Source organism: Laetiporus sulphureus, assembly GCF_001632365.1.
Source record: "Laetiporus sulphureus 93-53 unplaced genomic scaffold LAESUscaffold_1, whole genome shotgun sequence".
Lineage (NCBI taxonomy): Eukaryota > Fungi > Basidiomycota > Agaricomycetes > Polyporales > Laetiporaceae > Laetiporus > Laetiporus sulphureus.
This window is the reverse complement of record NW_024468510.1, coordinates 653,627-674,618: the sequence shown is the minus strand read 5'-3', so window position 1 is coordinate 674,618 and position 20,992 is coordinate 653,627. Positions and strand designations below refer to the sequence as shown.

The 20,992-nt window shown below is 51.4% G+C and overlaps 11 protein-coding genes across 11 annotated transcripts; 4 read left to right on the top strand and 7 right to left on the bottom strand.

Moving 5' to 3' along the window:
* Positions 1–89: 89 nt before the first annotated feature.
* Positions 90–1,581, top strand: LAESUDRAFT_12664 (uncharacterized protein). Its single transcript, XM_040901272.1, has 5 exons — positions 90–544; positions 600–626; positions 691–1,158; positions 1,214–1,386; positions 1,451–1,581. Exons 1-5 carry the CDS (start codon positions 344–346, stop codon positions 1,539–1,541), a joined length of 960 nt encoding a protein of 319 aa, XP_040770225.1. The 5' UTR covers positions 90–343; the 3' UTR covers positions 1,542–1,581.
* On the bottom strand, positions 1,548–2,182 carry LAESUDRAFT_12637 (uncharacterized protein). The gene has a single exon (XM_040901269.1). The coding sequence runs from the start codon at positions 1,949–1,951 to the stop codon at positions 1,619–1,621; it is 333 nt and encodes a 110-aa protein (XP_040770224.1). The 5' UTR covers positions 1,952–2,182; the 3' UTR covers positions 1,548–1,618.
* A 231-nt stretch (positions 2,183–2,413) lies between these two features.
* LAESUDRAFT_733326 (uncharacterized protein) lies at positions 2,414–3,596 on the bottom strand (the record flags this gene model as incomplete). The annotated part of the gene is made up of 5 exons (XM_040910417.1): positions 2,414–2,635; positions 2,695–2,956; positions 3,012–3,091; positions 3,155–3,279; positions 3,335–3,596. The coding sequence occupies 5 exons, from the start codon at positions 3,594–3,596 to the stop codon at positions 2,414–2,416; spliced, it is 951 nt and encodes a 316-aa protein (XP_040770223.1).
* Positions 3,597–3,768: 172 nt separating this feature from the next.
* Positions 3,769–4,848, top strand: LAESUDRAFT_808266 (uncharacterized protein). The gene is made up of 5 exons (XM_040914049.1): positions 3,769–4,134; positions 4,186–4,259; positions 4,320–4,343; positions 4,394–4,512; positions 4,564–4,848. The coding sequence occupies exons 1-5, from the start codon at positions 3,881–3,883 to the stop codon at positions 4,684–4,686; spliced, it is 594 nt and encodes a 197-aa protein (XP_040770222.1). The 5' UTR covers positions 3,769–3,880; the 3' UTR covers positions 4,687–4,848.
* A 101-nt stretch (positions 4,849–4,949) lies between these two features.
* On the bottom strand, positions 4,950–6,966 carry LAESUDRAFT_12495 (uncharacterized protein). The gene is made up of 8 exons (XM_040901265.1): positions 6,731–6,966; positions 6,371–6,681; positions 6,236–6,310; positions 6,005–6,176; positions 5,698–5,944; positions 5,555–5,636; positions 5,340–5,495; positions 4,950–5,276 (listed from the first exon to the last, which is right to left on the bottom strand). The coding sequence occupies exons 1-8, from the start codon at positions 6,864–6,866 to the stop codon at positions 5,226–5,228; spliced, it is 1,230 nt and encodes a 409-aa protein (XP_040770221.1). The 5' UTR covers positions 6,867–6,966; the 3' UTR covers positions 4,950–5,225.
* A 27-nt stretch (positions 6,967–6,993) lies between these two features.
* Positions 6,994–12,796, top strand: LAESUDRAFT_719002 (uncharacterized protein). Its single transcript, XM_040907543.1, has 18 exons — positions 6,994–7,404; positions 7,462–7,488; positions 7,545–7,650; positions 7,711–7,858; positions 7,910–8,582; positions 8,630–8,754; positions 8,807–8,907; positions 8,962–10,231; positions 10,286–10,457; positions 10,506–10,548; positions 10,604–10,782; positions 10,836–11,173; positions 11,231–11,479; positions 11,534–11,612; positions 11,664–11,728; positions 11,778–11,984; positions 12,043–12,277; positions 12,329–12,796. The coding sequence occupies exons 1-18, from the start codon at positions 7,062–7,064 to the stop codon at positions 12,535–12,537; spliced, it is 4,569 nt and encodes a 1,522-aa protein (XP_040770220.1). The 5' UTR covers positions 6,994–7,061; the 3' UTR covers positions 12,538–12,796.
* On the bottom strand, positions 12,770–13,121 carry LAESUDRAFT_753756 (uncharacterized protein; the record flags this gene model as incomplete). The annotated part of the gene is made up of 3 exons (XM_040911805.1): positions 12,770–12,794; positions 12,862–12,962; positions 13,023–13,121. The coding sequence occupies 3 exons, from the start codon at positions 13,119–13,121 to the stop codon at positions 12,770–12,772; spliced, it is 225 nt and encodes a 74-aa protein (XP_040770219.1).
* A 394-nt stretch (positions 13,122–13,515) lies between these two features.
* LAESUDRAFT_640525 (MFS transporter) lies at positions 13,516–15,763 on the bottom strand (the record flags this gene model as incomplete). The annotated part of the gene is made up of 14 exons (XM_040903604.1): positions 13,516–13,576; positions 13,651–13,939; positions 13,994–14,088; positions 14,148–14,306; positions 14,361–14,403; positions 14,452–14,552; positions 14,609–14,658; positions 14,711–14,782; positions 14,842–14,854; positions 14,912–14,974; positions 15,029–15,134; positions 15,208–15,327; positions 15,388–15,478; positions 15,542–15,763. 14 exons carry the CDS (start codon positions 15,761–15,763, stop codon positions 13,516–13,518), a joined length of 1,485 nt encoding a protein of 494 aa, XP_040770218.1.
* Positions 15,764–16,592: 829 nt separating this feature from the next.
* Positions 16,593–18,082, bottom strand: LAESUDRAFT_718995 (uncharacterized protein). The gene is made up of 4 exons (XM_040907542.1): positions 17,754–18,082; positions 17,582–17,700; positions 17,347–17,522; positions 16,593–17,295 (listed from the first exon to the last, which is right to left on the bottom strand). The coding sequence occupies exons 1-4, from the start codon at positions 18,030–18,032 to the stop codon at positions 16,751–16,753; spliced, it is 1,119 nt and encodes a 372-aa protein (XP_040770217.1). The 5' UTR covers positions 18,033–18,082; the 3' UTR covers positions 16,593–16,750.
* Positions 18,083–18,384: 302 nt separating this feature from the next.
* Positions 18,385–18,703, top strand: LAESUDRAFT_718994 (uncharacterized protein). Its single transcript, XM_040907541.1, has 2 exons — positions 18,385–18,508; positions 18,532–18,703. Exons 1-2 carry the CDS (start codon positions 18,397–18,399, stop codon positions 18,615–18,617), a joined length of 198 nt encoding a protein of 65 aa, XP_040770216.1. The 5' UTR covers positions 18,385–18,396; the 3' UTR covers positions 18,618–18,703.
* A 1-nt stretch (position 18,704) lies between these two features.
* LAESUDRAFT_639680 (uncharacterized protein) lies at positions 18,705–19,136 on the bottom strand (the record flags this gene model as incomplete). Its single annotated transcript, XM_040903554.1, has 1 exon — positions 18,705–19,136. One exon carries the CDS (start codon positions 19,134–19,136, stop codon positions 18,705–18,707), a length of 432 nt encoding a protein of 143 aa, XP_040770215.1.
* Between the last annotated feature and the right edge of the window lie 1,856 nt (positions 19,137–20,992).

Genomic DNA, 20,992 nt, shown 5'->3' with positions numbered 1-20,992 from the left:
GCTTTTTTTGCTACTCCGCCATTCAGTGATCGGGAATTGTCGTGGTCAAATGATACGACATCTACGATCCCTTACGCATCGCCGCAACAGCACGATGTCCGCGTGTTCGTATTGCCGCGCGTCCGTCGCATGCACTGACAACCAGGCTAAGAGCCGCATTGAAGATGGATACAGTGGCCCTCCACTCTCTCTGCCAGAACCACTCAGGCCTGACCGACGAGTCTAAAGTTGTGGTTGACTGTCCCAACTGGTGATGCCAACAGTCGTTCTCTTCACACATTGATCTCTGCTTGTCCTTTGCTTCATAAAATATCCCCTACCACTTGAGTTCATTTTTTTAACAATGCCTCGTTTGTTTCCCAATCTTGGCCGCTCCTCGAAGGAGAACGCGCAGGACGCATTTGCACGCCATGACCTTTATGAGCAGAAATATGCCCAGGATGACTATGGATATGGCTATGGATACGAGCAGGAGTCTCTACTTGCGCCGACGCCGACACGACCAAGAATGTCGCCATCGAAAGAACCGAGGATCGATGGGAGGGTAAGTTGGCTCTCCTCTGCCTCTCAGACCCTGGACTTACGAGCACACTGGCAAGGCGTATTACGGTGAAGGCGAGATACCCGTAAGTATCAACATAGCACGCGATAGCTCGGATGTTACTCATAGCGCTCTCACTGTGTTCCCAGGGGTTTCAGCGCACCCGCTCGTATCGAACAGCGACCGATGATTACTGCGAAAGCCAGTACTCGTCCGGCACATTCCCCGCAATGCCTTATGCACGTTCCGATGAAACCGAGTCCTACGATCCCATCCCATCCCACCCTTACAGCCCCGTCCCCATGGTGCAGCGCGAGGACTCGCTCACACGCCTGCGAGAAGCATTTGCAGACAACGGGACGTACACGCCTGGCACGATGACAGAGGCGACCACACCTGTACCTGACCATATACCGGATATGGGGCAGTTCTCGTACGGTACACCTGGGCCTCAACGGTGGAGAGCACCTCCTGTTGAAATGAGGACCGTGGAAGAGGTGAAGCGTGGGCCAGTGTTGGTGGACAACGCGTACGGGCCGTTCGAAGGTATCCGCCCGGTTGTCAGGCAGGCACCCAGACAACTTCGTCCACTCCCGCCAATACCGCCTCCCAAACCAGTAAGTATGATTCCGTTGCTGGCGATATATAGCTGAGACGACCCATACTTTCCAGCCAGTCGCCCCTGCGCAGAAATGGGAGGTGTATCCTGCTGAAGATGATGAAGGATACCCGTCAGTTGTGATCGCCGTGCAGCGTGGCGGATATGGCCAGAAAGACACATATTACATCATCCCTGGAGGAGCTCCGGTTATTTTCGAAGATGAGGAAGGCAATGAAATCACACGGTAGGTATATGCTTACCTCAAAGCAAGCGACCAAATTAACTAACATGGCCTCTCACCCTTCCAGCGTGGGAGATTTCAGCGGAAATTACAGGCCACCGCGGAATCCGCGTCCAGTGATTGTCCAAGACGAGTACGGTCGTGAAATCTGCAGGTGAGTCGCACATCAGCAGTAATCGAACCCTGCAGCCTGCCTGACTGGTGGTTTAGGGCAGGATTTAGCGACGATCGTTCATCAAGCCGTACCAAATCTGACGATAGCAACTACTACAACGATGAGAGACGACGTGATCCATATGTCCACTACCGCCACGAGTACAGACCGGAACGTGGCTTTCCATACCCATCGTATCCTTATCACGAATATAACGACTTTGAAGAGGACAGACGTTACGGGTAAGTACCGCATCACATATCCTGGGAAGATCACTGAGACACTCCGGACGTAGGCCACGGCGGCCATACTATGGGGACCGAGGTTATGCTCCAACTCCCAAGGTAGTGTACATCGATCCGACGTAAGCAACATTGCATTTCTCCCTAAGGAACATGCGGAGACAGTGCTCATGTGCCCGTGTATTACAGGCGAAGAATCACCAACGACGTGTATCGCCCGAACCCGGAACCACGTCTGTCAGATCATCGAGGCGATGGTTACCGAGCGGCATCAGGCCGGCCTCGTGGACAGCATGATGGCTCTCCCTCGTTCATCGACTTGGACCAATGCAGACACGAGAGGTCAAGGTAAACGATTGTTTTAAATTTTCGAGGTGTCCAACATTGATTCCGATTATAATAGCGCAAGCGGAAGCTCTAAGAATAGCGGCTCCTTGAGATCTGGCCAGCCTTCTAGTAGGTTGAGGTAGATGAAAGCGGCAGATCACAGGTACTTACTCAACGGACATGACCTTTTCGATGATTCCGTGTAGTAGTGATAGACAGTCCTTCGTGTGGTGGGTATACTGAGCATGCAATGGCGGGATATAGAGTGTAATAGTCTATGAATACTCATGTCATCGGGAGACATTCCCTACCGCTTTGCCCCTTTTCTTTTAAAATCTCGTCGACGACGATCCCCTGTTGTGGCCTGCACCGAACTGATGTCTTCTCGACTAAGCTTCAGAACCCCGCCTCTGAATGATCCAACGCCCATCCTGAGGCCCTTCTCTCTCGTCCGTTTCCGGTTTTGTGTCTGTGAAGACGCATCATACAATCTTTTGAGTGTTGGATGGTAATTGCCTAGATTTTTCGCCTGAAAACAGCGAGATCTCAGCGAACAAGGGTATGAAGAACACCAAAGTGGTTAGGCACCTCTTCAAGCTGCTTCTGGTTGCGCTCCTTCTGCTTTGCTATTATGCCTTCCCGCACACGTTTTGCCGCCATCTTGTGCTCCGCGGAACGCACGGTGGTCTCGCCTTTGCCCAGCTTCGCTTTTCCTGCCGCTTCTAAGATCCGACCTGCCAACATCTTCTTCCGCTGTGCAGGGGTCAAACTGAGATCCGGATTTGAAGAACCAGGAAGAATATGCGTGTGAACGAGACGATGTAGAAGGGCATCGTTCTGAACATGTGTGCTAGATTATTAAAATCAATACAAAAGCCCAACGTGTGTGCTTTAGCTCGACTCACCGTTCATCATCCTCGTCCGATGACTTCTCATCAGATTCATGTTCTTGAACGTCTTGGGAAACCTTTGTCACTTTAGAGGACTGTGCAAAAAATAAATTTCGTGTTCACTCTGTTGTAGGGCGAATCCGCAGAAGCACACCCACCATGAACGCCTTCATCTGAGCTTTGGTCGGTTGAGATGCAGATGTACTGGTTTTCGCGGACTGATCAGAAAATACGACCACATCTGGCCGACGAGATGCATTCCGCTCTTGCTGTTCCCCGATCTCTGGATACCTAAGTCAGTCGACAAGGGCAGGCTAGCTGCGATGTATCTCACTCACCCTCGGCAGAACCTCCGTCTAGGTCCTCGTCCGAGTCTGATATGGAGTCCTCATCATTACTGCCGAATCCTGACCATTCCTCCTCGGACTCATCGTTCACCTTCCGCTTCTTCGGCTGCCTCTCTTCGTCAGATGTCTCGCCCTTCCTTTTACCAATGACTACTGGCGAAGCGAAGGACCCGAGAAATTGCTGCCCATGGTCCTCGAGTAGGCGAAGCAATTCCTGTTGGTCCGCACAGGCCATCTCCTCAGCAGCAGCCATTTGATCTCCCTCGCAATGTTAATCGATTATACGCGCAAGCAGAGGTCGCAGAAAGTGCGCATGAAAGTGCAAGTTTGCGATAGACCATCCAAACTCTGAAATTATGGTTGCAGTGATCGAGATTGATCACGATCCTGATTTGGCGCACACCGCTGGTTGCACGGGGTGGCCCGCCACCTTGGTCCTTGTCTCTTGCTCGTGCCTCTCTCTGAGATCGACTTGCACCTGTCTCAACTTCAATCGATTACTGACTCTCCTGTATCAACTTCTTTTGGTTTGACAAGATGGTCAAGAATCGCAAGGGAAAAGCCAAGACTCAGAACACTAGCAAGCAGTCCTCCCCCTCTGGGCTCCTGGAGCTCTCTGAGGACGAACAATGGCGCATTTTGAACGAGACTGGCATTCTGAAGAAATACCCACGAAGCTCGGAGAATAATGCTGAAGCTGAGGCAGTGGATTCTCCAGGGCTCGCAGACGAGGTCTTCAATGCCACGCTCTTCATAATACCGATGTCCTTTATGCTGCTCTTGTTTGAGATGTGCGTAAACGAGTTCAAAGCCAGCGAACTATTCCATCAATGATGCAATAGTCTAGTACATTGGCAATATGGCCAGAGACCTACGTTTCGAACTTTGATGGATAGGATGCTCCCAGGGGTTCCAAGTGAGTGCTGGAGTACGATGTTCGTGAAATATGACTGATGCATTCTTCTCGCGATGGCAGTCATCTCTATTTTTGTGTTCTATAGTGAGGACCGGACATCCTGCCTCTATGTGCTGTCATTGATGCCAATACAGCCAATCGCTATAAGCGACGTCGAGAAATGCAATTCTGCTTTTTCCTCGTGACCCTGATCCTGGGCCCGCGGCTCATTTGGCTCATCAACATGGCTAATTGGCGTACTGTCATGAAACAAGTGAGTATACAAATTGCTACTGGGGAATAGCGCCTCACGCCTCGCCGTCAGTGTCCACCAGCAGCAACTCTGTGGATATACGCCGTGCTACAGATGGAACTGGCGCCATCTGTCATAAGTCTAGTGCTAATTGCATTGTGGACGTGGTTATCCAAGATGAGGATATTATTTTGACGCGGTGGCAGTGGACGTGAAGTCACTGTCGACCTCGACATTTTATTATGACAAGCTGATGTTTTCGCGTCTACGGAATTACATACTGAAGTGCTTACCGAACTCTTCATTAATATATGCAAATGAAGTCACGGACTACGTGGATGCACAGTAGACTAAGCTACTAATTGGGATGTCTGCTCGACGATACGCCGCATCGGGTTGTGACCTTTTACCCGGACAGCACCTTATATGAGCACTAAGTGGTCCAAGAGCCATTTGCGTCATGGAAGATACTTGATCTTTGCTCAATAATACGCCATCAGACGGGTTGTGGGCTCATACCCGGATAGCACCTTGTATGAGCATGCTTGATGCATTGCTAGGTTTCTAGGCCATATTGAAAACAAGGAATGCGAGTCTCCATGGCTCTTCGTGGTCATAGCAGGTCAGGCGGCAAAGAAGAATCATTACCATTTTGCGATGTTCAAGCAGGTGCCGTGCGAATATAATCTGCGATCCAAGTCCGTGTTGAGATGAAATGAAACTGTGAAACATCTTCAGACTCCTTCCCCTTCATCGAACTCCTCGGCCAGCATTTGCACCTTGCTCTAAAGCGGTGCCACTGCTGCGTTAGGAAGATGTCGTCCGTTGACGGGACGCAAAATACTCACGTGGTAACTCGTACTCCTGCCTTCCAGGACCTGGCGCAAGACTCGCAACTGCCAACGAAGGCGGCGTCCGATGACTCGGCTGATATCTGCTTTGTGACGGTCAAGCCGTTCCACGAAGGCCTTGTACACGCGGTCATCCCGGGCAAAATACCAACTCTGATGCGTATCACCCAGTTAGGACGAACGAGTATACGCTCCGAGTGAAGAGCTCCTACCGGAATGAGCTCTGCTTGGACATGATCCATGACCAGCGACCACGCACCCATCATAAGAAGATCTGTAGTGGCATTCCCGACACTATCGCGGTGTAAGAAATACATCAGAGAACGATAAAGGCAATGCACTCAGGAACGCTTACTAGTCTTCAAATGCTGCAATGAGCTTCGCCTTCCCCAGTTCCTTCGTAGCAAAACCTCTCACAGCATCTTCGGCGGTCTTCACGGGCTTGCCTGCTGTGCCTGCACGCAGTGCGGATGCAACATTACCTGTCTGCGCCCAAACCCATTTGTCGCCTTCGCTCATAATGAGCGTTTGCAAAAAGGAAGCAATGAGGTCGCTCTGAGACGTCTGCAGCCCTAGATCGATTGCAAGTCGGAGATTCACTCCTGAGGTCCCAGCGACTATGAGTCGCGTCCGTGCGTCTATTGTGCGATAAAGATACCTACGTAGCGCCTTGAGCAGCATCTTCGTGCGTGGCAGATTGATCTCATCATCTTGCAGATTGTTGATATATCGCGAAAAGGCACCTAGTAGCACGATGGCAACTTCTTGGTGGGACTTGCCTATGCGGATACAGTGCAGCAAGGGCGACGCATCACCGTTCTTGCGTAGGAGAAGCTAGAGCAAATGATGATGTCTCAGCAAACCGAACTTCAGATGCGCGTCCTCGTACTGACATGAAATGCCTTGTCTCGCACTTCCATCAGAAACATGATGTCCTTCTTCTCAACCGCGCGGAACACCTCGTATGGCTATAAATCGTGGTAAGCATCGCGAGGAGAGTATATAAACTGGCGATGTGAGAGACTTGCCTCAGGTTCCTTCCATGGTCTTGTTCCTGTGGACGCAACACTACGTGAAGAACGGCGTAACGAGAAGTTGGGAGACGGTAAAGAGATGGATGAGAGAACAGATGAGAGGCTCTTCGCCCTGCTAGGCGAGGGAATTGTTTCTTCTTCCTGTGGCGTCTGTGGCACAGGCTGTTCCTCCTCGACTTCTCCTTCGATACTTTCCTCGGGTAGGGGACTTGCCGCATCTAGCTCAGGAGAGCTCGGCGGAGTGTGTCTCAGCTGCTTGATGATAGCCTTTGGAGCTAACTGCTCGGCCTCACGCTGTATGAAGGCTTGAGAACATATTGGTGTCCACTGGTATGAAAGAGATAGTATACCAACCGGTTGAAGGAAGACGAGCAAGTAGGCAAGGTTCCGATTGAACTCGCTCTCTCACCACCATTGAAGACGATGGATCGGATTCAGACTGTTGGAGCTGACGAAGAAGAGACTGGATGAGGTGGGCATTGTTGACCATCTCGGGAGGCTGTTGCAGACGTCCATTGGTACCCCCAGATTCAGTGGGCGTTCATATCAGGCTTGTGCTATTGTGGCTATTGTGGCGCACGGCGAGCACCATGGGCGCTACACTTTCTCGGGTTCAGCGTTAACGCTCACCGATCAATTGTCTGCTGTCTTCTTCTTGTTTTGAACTGCTGTAGCCTCTCTGGTCATGTTCGAGCTTTGGAATCAGGCGCGGGCAAGCGCAAGCTCAAAACTGGCTTCCGAAACGACGCCTGGCGAGAATCCGGGCGTTAATGGAAGCCGGAAAACTTCAGCGCCATCAACAAGAATTGACTCTGGTTTCGAACCTGCACAGGGCAGTGTGCAGACGAGTCGTGCACGCTTGGCGAGCGAGGTCGATGCTTCACTTGAAGAGCCGCTCGCTAGATCAAACAAGAGGCGAAGAACGTCTTGGTCGTCGAACATACCCGAAAACATAAATGACGACGTGCCGTGGGCGTATCCAACCTTAACTGCGAAAGCCATTCTCGAAGAGACTCAAATTCACAATGGTAAAACTCATCATGCTATCTAAAGTTTACTGTCGTTAACGGTCCAGAACCATGCAGTCGTTGCAATCACTGAGGATTCTGCAGGTGCGATTCTTCTGATTATGTCCACCTCTGAAATCCAGTGCTGATGAATACTGTAGTCAAGAAGGCACTGCTTACGAACTTCTTTGCGCGATCAGCTGAAAGTCGAAGATATCGTTTAGCTGCCGGGTTGCTTCATGATGGCTTAAACCTTCTCGTCGTAGAGTTAGTGATTCTCCCATGTAAGTGTATGCATAAGCAGAATGACACATTCTTTTGGACCAGAAATGACGCTGGCATCAGTCAATATCATGCAGACTTGGCAAGTTCTGGGTATATCTCTCGAATTGGACAACATGCCAGCTGCGCAACAGACGAGGATGGTAATTGGTTTGAACAGAGTGGCACAGACGTCATAATAGTATCGCACCATGTAAGCCTTCTGCATCTGTTCCCTGTGTTATAGATGCTGAGTACATCCCAGGCTCTCATGGAGTCAGTCGTGGAAGGAGCGTTATTGATAGCTCACGTCAGCACGTTGGTACTAGGCGGCTTTTGGCCTGATTGTGAAGAGTTCGGTCGGTTGTATCGGGCAGTCAACGTAGCCTCAAGACCGCGCATACTGGCGTTCATGCCGCATGTCGGATCCCAACCTCCAGCGTTCTTGGAGTTCCAACGCTACACAAATGCTCAAGTGTGCTACGTCGTCGCAGACGAAGTGCAGACTCCAAGCGCGCGCCGACTTGAAGGTCTAGTCGAGAATGTGGTGACTTATCAGAAGCTGTGCTGTTCGGCTGCGCGGACTCCGCTGTCCACCAAGTTGCGCGAAGTCGACAACGAAGGTTCCATACCGCCTCATCTCTTCAAGCGCGCACGAACAGTGCTCACCGAGCTTGGACTGTGCGCGGAGGAGTTGTTTTGGAAGTTAGCCCTATCCTCGACGCCAACGCATGAAGTTCGGGATGGAGTTATTGGGCTTAGAGCTACGCCTACGAAGGCAATTCGCGAAGTAATCAAACGCTGGTCATTCAAGGTCCCTTGTCTCGACTCGGCTTCGAGAAACTCTAACCTCTCTCCCAAATTCGCGCGGTTTGTAGAGGAGTTGAAGGGGCGTAACGGCTTAGGCGGAAGCAACAAGTTCCGTATATTTGTCATTGGTAAGACCCGCGAACTTGTTAATAACATGGTCTCACGAAAACAATAGTTCAGAAGAAGGCAATAGCGACCATGCTCGTCGAGCTACTGAACACCTTGCCCTCCCAACCTGGTCAACCGTCCTTCCGTCCGATGACATTGTCAGGCGACGTGTACGCTTGCCCAGAGCGACTAGTAAGTTAACGAAAGGACGATGATCAGAGAAAAGCTGATGCTTTCCTCGCAGCAATCCGTCGCGCAAGCACTCGAAGAGGGTCACTGCAACATTCTAGTCATCACCAAGTCGTTGGAGAATCTGGACCTTCCAAAATTCAATACAGTTATTCGGTACGTCTGTTGTTAACTCCAAATGAATCATGGAGGCTGATCCTGAATGCCTAGTTATAACGTATTCCGTAGTCAAGTATCGTATGTGCGTTCGGCCGCTCTATGCACGGATTCAGGAGGCCGCCTCGTACACATGATCGAAGAAAACAACGATGCGCATCGACACATTCTCTCTGACACCATGGCTTTCGATCAGGACATGTCACAATGGGCCAAACAGACCATGTGCTCTGATGAAGGCGCCATACCTCCACGAGCGCTGACTGAATCCTTGGATCCATATCGCTCTGACAGTGAGGATGAACTCGAGTCCGTGGAATGCATACGAGACCCCACGACTGGTGCAACAATCCGCAAAATGGAAGCCCATACCGTGATGCATCGCCTCGCCGCAAGCATGCAGAGCAAAGAAATTGTTTATTGGATTCGACCATTCTTCATAAACCGCGACGTCAATACGAAGGCCGACGGCAATCCTAGATATTCGTGCACCGTGGTTCTTCCTGCAGCATCTCCGATACCTACAATCACTGGTCCGACATGTGCCACTTTCGCCGAGGCACGCATGGAGGCATGTTACCAGGCTTGCAGCATTTTGTTTGATAGAGGCATCTTGGACTATCGCATGTTCCCCCAAAGTCAAGATGGATGTATCACAAGATCAACTGAAGGCGTCACTGCGACTAGGAAAGCGGATGAAGACATAGTCACAGCCGTAATGTCCGCCAATACTTATCGCTGTTTTAAGAAGCGACCAGACTTTTGGACGAACTGCGGAAAGAGCTTTCAAGGGCGCCTGTACTCAACGATCGTATCCCTCAGCAACGTGCAGGAGGATGACCACGCTCCAATCCTTCTACTCACCAGGAGAGCGCTTCCTGAACTGGCAAGCTTCTCCATATTTCCTGCCACTTTCACGGCCGTCGCACAGTTTGCTAGAGCCGGAGCGCTTGACATCAGTGACGAGCATCTCTCTCTTCTACATCGATACACTGAACGAGTGTGCAGGGCGATTACCAACAAGCCGCTCGCTTACTCCGCGGACGATATGCCATACTTTCTTGCTCCTCTGCGCAAGGGTGCCGAGGAGATCTTACGACGGTTCTATGGTCTGGGACAACATCCATCCATTGCGAAATACATCCCTTGGGAGCTGGTCAGACTCGCCGCAGACAATTTCATTGTACCGCTGCTGTCGGATAACGGAGATTCTATCGAGGGAGACTCCGTCGTGCAAGATAGACGTGCAGAGTTCACGAATCGATTCTTTGTGAAGAAGGTCAGGCATGATCTGAGTCCGTTGAGCAAAGCCGATGATAGTCCTGTGAGTCATGTTCGACTATGCGATGAGGCGGACAGCAGTTTAATGGGATTACAGCGCGAGGCAGAATATGCGAGCTTTCTCGGATATTGTAGAGCGCGTATCAAGGACTTCCAAGGACTCAAAGATGAACATCAGCCGCTTATTGAGGTCGCACGCATGCCCTCTGGAGTCAGCTACCTCACTCCGAACGTCAAGATGCAGACTGACTCGAAGCCACCGGTGAAATGTGAGTTTCTGCATTGCAGCCAGCAGTCGGTACACTTATTAGCACTAGACTTGATTCCGGAGCTGTGCTCGAAGTCCACGATCCCAGCAAGGTATCTTCATTTACATTGTCTGTCAACTGAGCCGCTCAACAGTCACGATTTACAGCACATTCCGGACAATGCTCCTGATGCCGTCCATCATGCGAAGGGTTGACGATCAATTACTGGTGAAGGAGCTCAACGCAAGGTTCTTCCAGAATTCTGTCAATGAGCGGCAGCTTTTAGTTGCATTGACCACTCCTTCTGCGAATGCCGAGTTCGACTATGAGCGCCTGGAGTTCATAGGCAAGTAGTCATGTGTTCCAGCTGTCGGTGGATGACATAGGTGTTATGCATAGGCGACGCCTTCTTGAAGCAGCTGGCTTCCATCTACTGCTTCGTAACCATGCCATCGGCTCCACAGGGTGCGCTACACCCATCACGGAGAGACATTGTCAGCAACGAGGCCCTGCTGTCCGGAGCGAATGAAGCTGGGCTGCCACCATATATTCAAAGCAAGCCATTCATGGCGAGATTGTGGCAGCCTGTCCCTCCTGTATCTTCAAGAGCTGAAGACGATGGAGTTCCTGTAACAATACAGAACAAGTCGCAGGGAGATCAGCCTAAACCGTCTGGGAAACGAAGCAAGAGGAAGAAGCAAGAGGACGATTACGACATCCAATGGCTCGGAGCCAAGGTCAGGATCCTTCGCATAGATTGCGTTCCCCATGTTGAATCACCTGATTGCATACAGACCGTCGCAGACGTTGTCGAATCCCTCGTAGGCGCGGCCTACATCAGCGGAGGACAGTCTGTAGCCCTGAGAGTCGCTAAGGCTCTTCATGTAGGTGTGCCACTAGTGGAACGATGGTCGGATTTCGCTTTCAAGGCATCTGTCCCGCTTTCTCATGTGACGGATGCCCTTCCCGCGGGCATTGTGCAAGCCGTGGAAGGCCTTTTGCATTGTCGTTTCAAGAAACCACAATTGCTTGCGTGTGCACTGGTGATGAAATTGAGCTTTGTCTGCATGGCCCAAGCTCACATTGGGTTCCCCTAGACTCATGCATCTATTGAAGGCTATGGCTTCACCAGGTATGATCGGCTCGAGTTCATTGGGGATGCTGTGCTGGACGTCCGTGAGTCAATCCAACAGGTTTGAGATGCGCTCATTCACACCTCCGTATTAGTCGCCGTCCGACACATCTATCACTGCCATCCGACGCTCATGCCTGGAGACCTCTCGCTGCTCAGGGCAAGTGCAGCCTTCCATCGCCAAGCACGATTGCTGATGCATGTCACAGAGCGCGATGGTATCGATGCACGCACTCGCGGCTCTCTGTGTAGAGATCGGCCTGCACAAGCATTTACGGCATAACTCCAAGGAGATTGACTCCGCAATTCGAGCATACGTCAGCCAATTGCGTGTGCTGCAGAACAAGGAGCACCGTGCTGCAGCCGATGAGCGTAGAGAGCCGAAGCAGTACTGGACTACACTCGAGCCGCCAAAGGTAGGTAACTGGTGATCGGTCGACGTCATCCATTCTGAAGAGACTTGCCTTGGTTTAGGTTCTATCTGACATCGTTGAATCCGTCATCGCCGCGCTGTACGTCTCGGATGATTTTGCGGAGGAAAACGTCACGGTACTGTTCGACGAAGTGATGAAGCCATTCTACGACCGCTACGTGCGGATACAGACTCTGTGGCCGCAGCCTATTGCGACACTGTACGAGCTGCTTACGTCGTACGGATGCCAGCGGCATAGTATCGTCAAGGAGAGAAAAAAGCAGACTCGTTGCGATGGTATGCTTGCTTTTGTCCAGGACGGTTCAGAGATTCACGAGTGTTTTGCAGTCATCGTGCATGGCATCGTATTAGCTCACGGTGAAGGCGCTAACGTCGTTGCTGCCAGAAGCAGCGCCGCTTTGCACGCCCTTGACGCGTTGAACGGTGACACAAGTTTCATGGCGCGCACGTGCGATTGCCGCGCTACCTCGCAGCAGAGCCAGAAGGGCAAGAAAACGAACGTTGACAGAGCTGAGCTTGGGTACGAGGAAGAGTAAATCAATGCGTCGACTGTAGGGAATACATCGCTGAAGTTATGACTGAACGATGGCTGCCTGTCGTCCCTTTTTCCATGTCGCCGCCGCTGGTGTCGCGGGTCGCTCAAAGAAATGCAGAGACGTACATCCAAGTTCGATATAATGATAATGGCTGTGCAGCAGACAGACAGCTCTATAGGTTCTATAAGCTCTATGCTCCCCATCTATGCCCGTCTATCCCGTGTGCAGCAGTTCACGTGCTAGCGGTGGACTTCTTCCTGCAAACCGCCGAACCGAGTCAGCTCACTTCTCACACAGCACACAACAAGAAATCAAACCACGCACAGCTGGTATGCCGCTGCGACGAAGGGGAGGACGAAGCCGAGGCCAAGGTAGGAGACGAGCTGGAGCCCGAACCAGGGCGACTTGCCGTTGAATGGAACGGTCTGGTGGTGTCGAGGTCAGAGGTCTCTGTGTCTCGTGATGATGAGGAAAGGGCCTCGTACCCCGGGACCGGCGTGAGCATGCGAGAAGCGCATTGGCTGCGCAACGGGTGAGCGGGCAACTGCCCGGCGGAGAGGAAGGCTGGCGCGAGCGGCGATCATGGTGAGGGTAGGGCGGGTGGGGATGTGGGGATCGTGCCCTCAGCCGCTGTCTGCCTTTAACGGTGGTCAAGCAGCCAGTGCCATGCCCCCCGAGATTTCCCGGCTCCGTTCAATCACCGATTTTTCGTTGCTGTCCGCTTTGCTCCTTGTCGCAAGCAATTAATGTGGCTGCCAATGGCGTGGGGCAAACGCTGATTGGTTCGAGGGCTGCGCCGACAGCGGCACTTGAAATACAATCCTAATTAATACAAGGTGAAATTGCAGCATGGTAAAATCTAATTGGCTGTGCTCGCCTCTTTAGTCCTCTAGCCAATCAACATGCATCCGGAGCAGCAGTCGCACAGATGTCCCTTGTGTCGCCGAGAAACGGCGTTTCGAACACCTCACAGCGTGATCATCGGACAGTGAAGCGCGACTTGGCCCTTAGCTCCGCGCCATACTTCCAGTAGACAAATCTACACACCCCCAGAAAGTCGCATCCAATCAGCACGAGGAAATCCTATACTCTCGCCAGCATACAGCTACTCACGGCAGCGGCATCATCACCGTCGTCAATCCCGCCAGCAGCGCCGTCGCGCCCACCGTGCCGAGGCGGTCGTACATCGCGCCCGCAAACAACGGGAACGCTGCTGCGAACGTGCACCGCAGCGCGGTGTTGCTCGCCATCGCACTCGCCGCTATCGGCCGATACGCCGTCACGAGGTACGTGAATGTGGATGAGTAAATGTAATACGTTGCCATGCCGTATGGCACCGACGCGATGATGGGGATGATCCACGGGACGGAGGGATAGGTCGTGAAGGCGAGCCAATACAGTGCTGGACGGAAGCGGGTCGATAAGAGTGGCAAGTGATGTGGTGGAGTGGACATACCTATGGGGGCGAGAACTGCGCCAACTTGGCCCATGATGAGCCTAGTCTCGGGAGGGAGTACACCACCGTGTTCCTGAGCTTTCTTGCGATGAAATCTGCGCGCATATAGTTGGTCCACAGGCACATTTTGTACAGGGAGTGCGCATATACCCACCTGTTCCACAACGGCTGCGTCGCCAGCGCAGCACACATGCCCACTCCGATACCGATGAACGACATGCCAGTTTCCTGATAGTTGAAGCCGAAGCCGTTCTCGAAGATAATTGGAAAGGCTTCAAAAGTGAGGTACAGAATACCTAGGATGAGCGCATTCCTAGCATGTATGCGGTGAGGCACAGTAGCTGACTGCATAACACCTGATACACACCAAACATCGAGAGAGAGCGCCATTCGGTCAAACAGCAAGAGCTCTAGGTAGCTGTTAGCTGCGTTCCCCTACGGGTCGTACAACAACTCACTGAATGGGGTATATATGCTCGTTAGTATCATATGACCGATGCTCCCCTCTCGTCGGTCGAGGGGTGCCCAATACTTGTCATTGCCAGTCTCCTTGCGTAGTCTGCCGTTGTAAATGATAAGCCAAGCGTCCAAGAGGATGTTGGTCATCAAACGCACCGTGCAGCTTTTCGCTTGAGGATTATGGGAGCATATGTCTCCGGCACGCACTATCATAGAATGAATGTCATATTATTCAGAAGGGGAGAAACAGCAACCCACTACCGCTAAAAGTGCAAGAGTGACGAACTGCCAGATGAGAAGAACTCTATACGCCCAACGCCAATCAGTATTCTGAAGAAAGGGCCACGCAGTCAGCAACCATGGATTCATCTCATATGATCTCAACATACTTGACAGATGAAGCTGATCATGCACTTCGTCAGCCAAGACAATGCGTTCGTATCTTTCTTAAGGACTCACCCGGAAACTAGTGGTCCGATGACTGGGCCAAGGAAAGGTGACATCGTGTATACACCCATAGGGCTGGTAACCGATAAATTGACGGTGAGGAATCTAACAGTTTGAATGTGCGCTCACGTTGCAACTTCCTCATTCACAAATAGATCGCTCACGCTTCCGCCGGCCACACTGAGGAAAGCAGAGCTACAGAACCCCGTGACGAAGCGGAACACGAGGAAGGTTTCTTGGAACGAAACGAACGCGACCAGAATCTCAGATCATCTGCGACTAAACGAGTCAGTGGAAGAACAGCATACCTATGTCCGGTGGAAAGACGACCGGCCATGTGAAAACCCAGAAAAGGAAGTACGATATGCGATAGACGTTGTTCCGGCCAAACACTTCAGATAGCGGAGAGAAGAGAAGCGGTCCAAGTCCTGTGTGTGAAGGTAACGGTAATCAGCTGGAATACAGGGCGGGTGCCAACAAGAGAGTACCTAGGCCTTCGACAAACAGACTGATACTCAGGATCGTAACTTCATGTACAGTATGTAGGTCTGTCGCGAGGCCTCGTTCAGTAAAAGACGCCTGTCATGCAGACGCATCGGCCAATTTAGTGCATTGAAAATAAAAATAAGGGAAGACGCATACAACGGAAGACGCGAAAGTCGCGCATAACGCAGCGTCACAGATGGCAAGTACGATAATCCACTTCTTGAACCGCGAGAAGTGTTTTGGGTCGTCCTCAGGACCCAAGGTGACCTCGTACGGGTCATCTGCTTCTGCTTCTGCCTCCGTGGACGGACGGCTCGAGGCAGCCTCTAAGTCGTCACCGTGCCTGCTTCCGTTCTCAGGACCCGAAGCCTTGTCCATGTGCTGTTGCTTCTCTACTAGGTCGGCATTCAAAGTCTCAGAAGTGCGGCCGGACATGATGTGAATAAAACGACCTGATGCTGCGTTGGAGGGTTATGAATAGAGGGGCGAGCTGGTCATCTGGCTGGTAAGCATGCGGGCGAAAGGATCGAAGACGACATATGGTCGAACTAGATGCATTTCAATGTATACGGTAGCAGGCGAGCGTCTGACGGCCCCCGCTACCTTCAAGCGCCGCCCGATTGAATCTCGCTATGTTTGGATCCTGCAGATTCCTGCTTGCCAATTGCATTTAAACGCTCATGTACCACAACTTTTCCTGCCAATTGGTGACATGAATTTGTGTACGTTCATGACGGTTGAGAAACAATCATGCGACTATAAAGCACGAACACAGGAGTGATACCTACTATATATGTTCTTGGTGGTATCATTTGGAAAGGCTTCCTGTCTTGTGGCGCATTTATAATTACTCGACGAACCGGATCATCTCTTAGAGGATACGTGACCGTCGTGATGTCAATCGATGTTGTCTTCCTAAGAAGATTCCGTCGGGTGCCCGCAGTGGCAGTGATCACCGAGGTTTTAGCGAAATTCGGTTGCGTATGTAAATATTAATCCTCCATGCCCTGTGGCTCTCCTTGCCGCTATGATTTCTGACAATCTCGCACGCACTCTTTTGAGCCTTTTGTGATGATACCTGTTCACGAACGCCTCTTTGATCGGCAATGAGTGAAACGCTAAAATATTCCTGAAGTTCATTGAAGGCGTCATGAACATCTCACTCCACTCGGAAGGATTCAAAGCGGAAGATCGCACACCCGCTCCATCTCTCACCAGATCGCTCATCAGAGCTGTATCAATAACATTAAATGTTCACATGAGTCATTAAAGTGGATCGTGACGTACACTGAGAGGAGAAACTTGGAGACCAGCATACTTTTACACGCCACTCTTTCCGAAGCACCGACCGGGGGCGTACCCTCATCATGCGGCAGGACTCGGTGCACCCGGGATGATCTGGTTCGGCCCCTCCTCCAAAACGAGGTTCCGCAACCGTTCTCGCTGTTTTTGGTCCTTGCGTTCCTTCCTCGCCTGCTTGCGCACGAGGCGCGCCTCGCCGCCCCGGTCCCTCCATCGCCGCTTCGTCTCCGCCTTGCGCTCCTCCTCCAGATGGTGTCGCCACTTCCACGTCGCCTCTGCCCGTGCCTCACGCCGCGTCCTGCCCTGCAGGATTTTGATCTCCGCCGCGATGAACTGGTCCAGCAGCGCCCGCGTGTACTCCTTGCGTGCCTGCCAGCGTGCCTGCTTCTTCGCGCGCGAATGCGGGTTTGCGAGCTCCTTCCCCAAGAAGAGTTCTACCGGTTGGTCGTTGAAGTCCGAAGAGTCGCCGGGCTTGCTGATCAGTCTGATGTAGTCGTCTTCAGATGCAAGCACAGGCTGACGATTAGTGGGGTCGCTAAATATCGGGAGCCTTGGCTCCGAGTACGTAACTTCCTTCGCCGTATGGTCTGGCGTGTCCTGAGGTCCAGCTAGAATATAATCAATGAATTAGTCCTTGAACCGGAACATAGCAAACTAACCTCTCGGGTGAAGACGCGGATCCCGCTTCGGCCACGGAATTTTCACACGTTCATTCTCTCCAATATTCAGGTGTGGCAATTGCGGGATTGTACTGACGGCCCAGCGCTTCCAGGTGTGTCCATGGAGCAGCCGTGAATAGTAGTGACCCGAAGTGGTGATCCGCCTTGCAAACACGCTGAATAGCAGCCCTGCCATCGGCACCACGCATCATAGTATATGAATTAACAAACGCACGGCAGCGACTTTCGTTCCGTGGAGCCGAGCTCAGGCGGGAACTCGTGCTGGCCGACGAAAAGCTGGCATCTAGAATAAGCCACATTCTTGCCCTTCTTCTGGTCCTCGGGGTTTTCACCCTGCAGCAGCACTCTTCATTATAAGTGCTTCCCTCAGAGCGAACGCGACGCACCTTGTCCGACTCCGTCCTCAACAGCACCCTGTTCGTGAGCCTGTTGATCATGTTCACTTCGTACAGCGTGCCGTGGGGGTCACCGCGTATGCGAACCTGGTCGCCGGGGACGATGTTCCAGTACTTGATGCGTTCCTTCGGCTTGACTACATTGAGGGGATTCTCGTGCCAGGTTCGGCGAATGGCCAACGCGCGAGGAATGGGCAGCAGATGGCGGAAGTCTCGAGTGAGGCCATTGGCAGTGAATGCCTGCGCGACCTGTGCTCTGGTCCAACCCATGATAAAGTAGACCTACGTATCCGGTAGGGTGCGAGTAGCTCCAGTCCAGAGCAGGAGCAGTAGGGAGAGACGCTCAACGCAAATCCTGATTAAGTAAGCGACGTCGCGGTCACGGGCGAGACGGTCGGGAACCTGTCCGCGACCAGCTATTTCCCACTTGGTTGAAGAGGCGCCGGGCGCCGGTTCCAAATGACACGAAAACTCAATCACAGTAGCGGAAGATGCGGTGTGTATCACTTATGCGAACGTAGCTCTACATTACATCTCTGCAGCCTCATGTTGGTGAACAGCAACAACGCAGGCAAGAGCCAAATAGGATGAATCACTTAAAGAAACGAATGACTTCGAGCATTGTCGTAAAATGATGAATACACGTTGCAGCTACGGGAAGCTGTCCCAGACTTCTTCCATGTCATCTCGAGACCCCGCCCAGACGTTGGGCCCTCGTTCTGTTGCCGTACATGGCCTACCGCAGGGTAAGTCTCTGATCCGCCACGAGATGAAACATCGCTGACTGTGTGGGTGCATGCGTTGTCGAAAACGAGGTTGAGGCATCCATCATCTGAGAAGAACCGTCGCCGGTGAGGGCAGCTCCAGTGAGTGCAGGACATGGTGCGGATGTCGTCGAACGAGAAACCTCGGTCTTCGTACTTTCTCCTTGCAGTGAGTGCCTTACCGATAATCACTGATGGTGTATGAGCAAATACCGTGATGGCTGAGAAGATGTGTGGGGTATGCCGACACGATTGCATCAGCGGAGATCGCGTTCATGATGATGGTCGACCAGAAGAAGCATAGTGGGTAGAAGGCCGATTCGTTGTGGCTACGCATAAGATCGACGCAGATGTTTGGTCCAGTGATTCGAGCCATACGGTCCATTCCCTGTTTCAACCAGGGGTACGGTTGCTCCTGATTCTCCTCGTCCGATGCATCTATGACATATTCGATCACGAAACCCGGTAAGTTGCTGATGTAGTCGAGTACCACATCCCACTGACTATGTGGTGTGTATGAATCGTAGTCATTAGGCTGCCACAAAGCGTCGACGAGTAACAGTCTGGCAGCAGCGGAACCGGACAGTATGGTGCCGGTGTCGCGCATCATGGCGCGGAAGTCGTCGGTGTCCTCGGAGACGATGCAAACCGATGAACGTAACAGTTGCATGAATAGAAAGCAAATATGACGAACCGAACATGACAGAGAACCCGCTGACATCATCGGAAAGACAGACGCAAGATCTTCAATTGGCTCCCCCCACTGGAGGAGTAGCCAGGCCCGTAACGTGATGTGACCGCACATGCTTAAAATTGTCACCTCCCACCGGGAGGGTGCTATAGACACGAGCATAATGAATACGCAAATCATGTAACCCGTTCACCGAAGATGGCAGAGGCGGCAGCGGAGGAATGAACAAGAACAAACAGGTGTAGTACACAACGAGAGTGACGACTGTGAAGGAAGGAGACACGATATAATCAGCGCTGCAGACATCGCCACAGAGGAGTGGACAGACATACCGGTGAAGCAGATATCGAATGCGTTAATAATACACCTGGTGAACGACATGGAGAGCGACATGAGGATGTCCAGCACAGAGAAGACAGGAGGTAGAAAGCAATGAGGCCTGAGGAGCCGGATATTGCGAATGAGGGCAAGTTGTGGAATGAAAACAATATTTCGTAGGAGGAAATATTCCGTATGAACCAAAGCAATATTTCGTATGAACCGTGCACAAAACGGGCCGAATTGCAACTTAGGGATCACGTAAGCACAGGCCATTCCCGTACGTCAATAGCCAAATTTGTCATTTGGAACTTGGGTGAAGAGGCGCCGGGTGCCGGTTCCAAATAACACAGAGGCCGTCGCAGGGCATGCGCAAATGCCATTCATATTACACCGTCGAATGCTGCCATTATCTTGTCTACTGAACTGGCAAACACTATGGGTCCCTTTGCTCTGACCATACATGAATCACTGCACTGCGAATCGCTCATGCACCACAAGACCGACACCGGTTCAGGGGGTTGGATGCGAATGCTATCAAATGCAAGGTTCAAACAACCACTGTCGAAGAAGAGACGTTGCCAGTCAGGGCAGCCTCAGTGATGACAAGAGGATTGGCCCCCATCGTAGAAGGTGAATTCTCGTCCCTGATATTTTCCCTTTGCAGCGACTCTGAGTTGGGTACCTTTGATGGTGGGTAAGGCTCCAACATTTCTATCTATTTACTATGTTACATAGTTTTAACTGTTTACTATATCTGTTTATTTACAGTTGGGCCTGTATATAGTAAATAGATGTATATATATAGTATAAATAGTTTTATGATGATATAGGGCTATTGAGTGCACAATTGCTAGATTTGACAGCAAAACAGTGAGCCAATTGAAAGTCATAGTGTTTAACAGCAGTCATCACTGACAGTTTATCATCATATAGGCTCATGAACATGAGTTTCTTGTCATTTCTTGTATGACATAAGATTTTCTGGTCATTTCTGGTGCAAGTGTTGACATTGAATGCTTGTTTTCTGCTCACTGTCATGTGCTTGCTGATGCAAACAGGTCCTTAAAGGCCTCAACAATCACAGAGGCTGCTCACAGTTGAGTAAAACTCCATCAAAAGATGGGACCAAAAAAACTATATAAACTTTATATAAACTGTTTATATGACATATAGATAACTGTTTACTATATACTATTTATTTACACCTCAGGAGTGTAAATAGTATAAATAGTTGGAGCCTTAATGGTGGGAGAGCAAAAGGCAAGGTGTTGCTGAATGTGAGTCGAATATGCGGGGATGATGGTGTCAGCGGTGATCACGTTCATGACGATTGTGGACGTCCACTCACCCCCAGGAGCAATTAGTCCATGTGCAGTTGCAACTGAAACAAGCAATGCAAAATTGAGCCTGCACACCAGATCTTTCAATGGCATGTCTATAATAATGCATTCCAA

Coding starts and splice junctions, on each gene's coding strand:
- LAESUDRAFT_12664 (XM_040901272.1), top strand. CDS start 344: ATGCCTCGTTTGTTTCCCAATCTTGGCCGCTCCTCGAAGGAGAACGCG. Junction 545..599: donor AACCGAGGATCGATGGGAGG/GTAAGTTGGCTC, acceptor CACACTGGCAAG/GCGTATTACGGTGAAGGCGA. Junction 627..690: donor ACGGTGAAGGCGAGATACCC/GTAAGTATCAAC, acceptor CTGTGTTCCCAG/GGGTTTCAGCGCACCCGCTC.
- LAESUDRAFT_12637 (XM_040901269.1), bottom strand. CDS start 1,951: ATGAGCACTGTCTCCGCATGTTCCTTAGGGAGAAATGCAATGTTGCTT.
- LAESUDRAFT_808266 (XM_040914049.1), top strand. CDS start 3,881: ATGGTCAAGAATCGCAAGGGAAAAGCCAAGACTCAGAACACTAGCAAG. Junction 4,135..4,185: donor ATGCTGCTCTTGTTTGAGAT/GTGCGTAAACGA, acceptor ATGATGCAATAG/TCTAGTACATTGGCAATATG. Junction 4,344..4,393: donor CTCTATTTTTGTGTTCTATA/GTGAGGACCGGA, acceptor ATGCCAATACAG/CCAATCGCTATAAGCGACGT.
- LAESUDRAFT_12495 (XM_040901265.1), bottom strand. CDS start 6,866: ATGGTCAACAATGCCCACCTCATCCAGTCTCTTCTTCGTCAGCTCCAA. Junction 6,177..6,235: donor TGCGAGACAAGGCATTTCAT/GTCAGTACGAGG, acceptor CATTTGCTCTAG/CTTCTCCTACGCAAGAACGG. Junction 5,637..5,697: donor ATTGCAGCATTTGAAGACTA/GTAAGCGTTCCT, acceptor ACACCGCGATAG/TGTCGGGAATGCCACTACAG.
- LAESUDRAFT_719002 (XM_040907543.1), top strand. CDS start 7,062: ATGTTCGAGCTTTGGAATCAGGCGCGGGCAAGCGCAAGCTCAAAACTG. Junction 7,859..7,909: donor TCATAATAGTATCGCACCAT/GTAAGCCTTCTG, acceptor AGTACATCCCAG/GCTCTCATGGAGTCAGTCGT. Junction 11,174..11,230: donor TCCAATGGCTCGGAGCCAAG/GTCAGGATCCTT, acceptor GATTGCATACAG/ACCGTCGCAGACGTTGTCGA.
- LAESUDRAFT_718995 (XM_040907542.1), bottom strand. CDS start 18,032: ATGGGTTGGACCAGAGCACAGGTCGCGCAGGCATTCACTGCCAATGGC. Junction 17,701..17,753: donor TGAGGACGGAGTCGGACAAG/GTGCGTCGCGTT, acceptor GTGCTGCTGCAG/GGTGAAAACCCCGAGGACCA. Junction 17,523..17,581: donor ACGGAACGAAAGTCGCTGCC/GTGCGTTTGTTA, acceptor GCTGCTATTCAG/CGTGTTTGCAAGGCGGATCA.
- LAESUDRAFT_718994 (XM_040907541.1), top strand. CDS start 18,397: ATGAATACACGTTGCAGCTACGGGAAGCTGTCCCAGACTTCTTCCATG.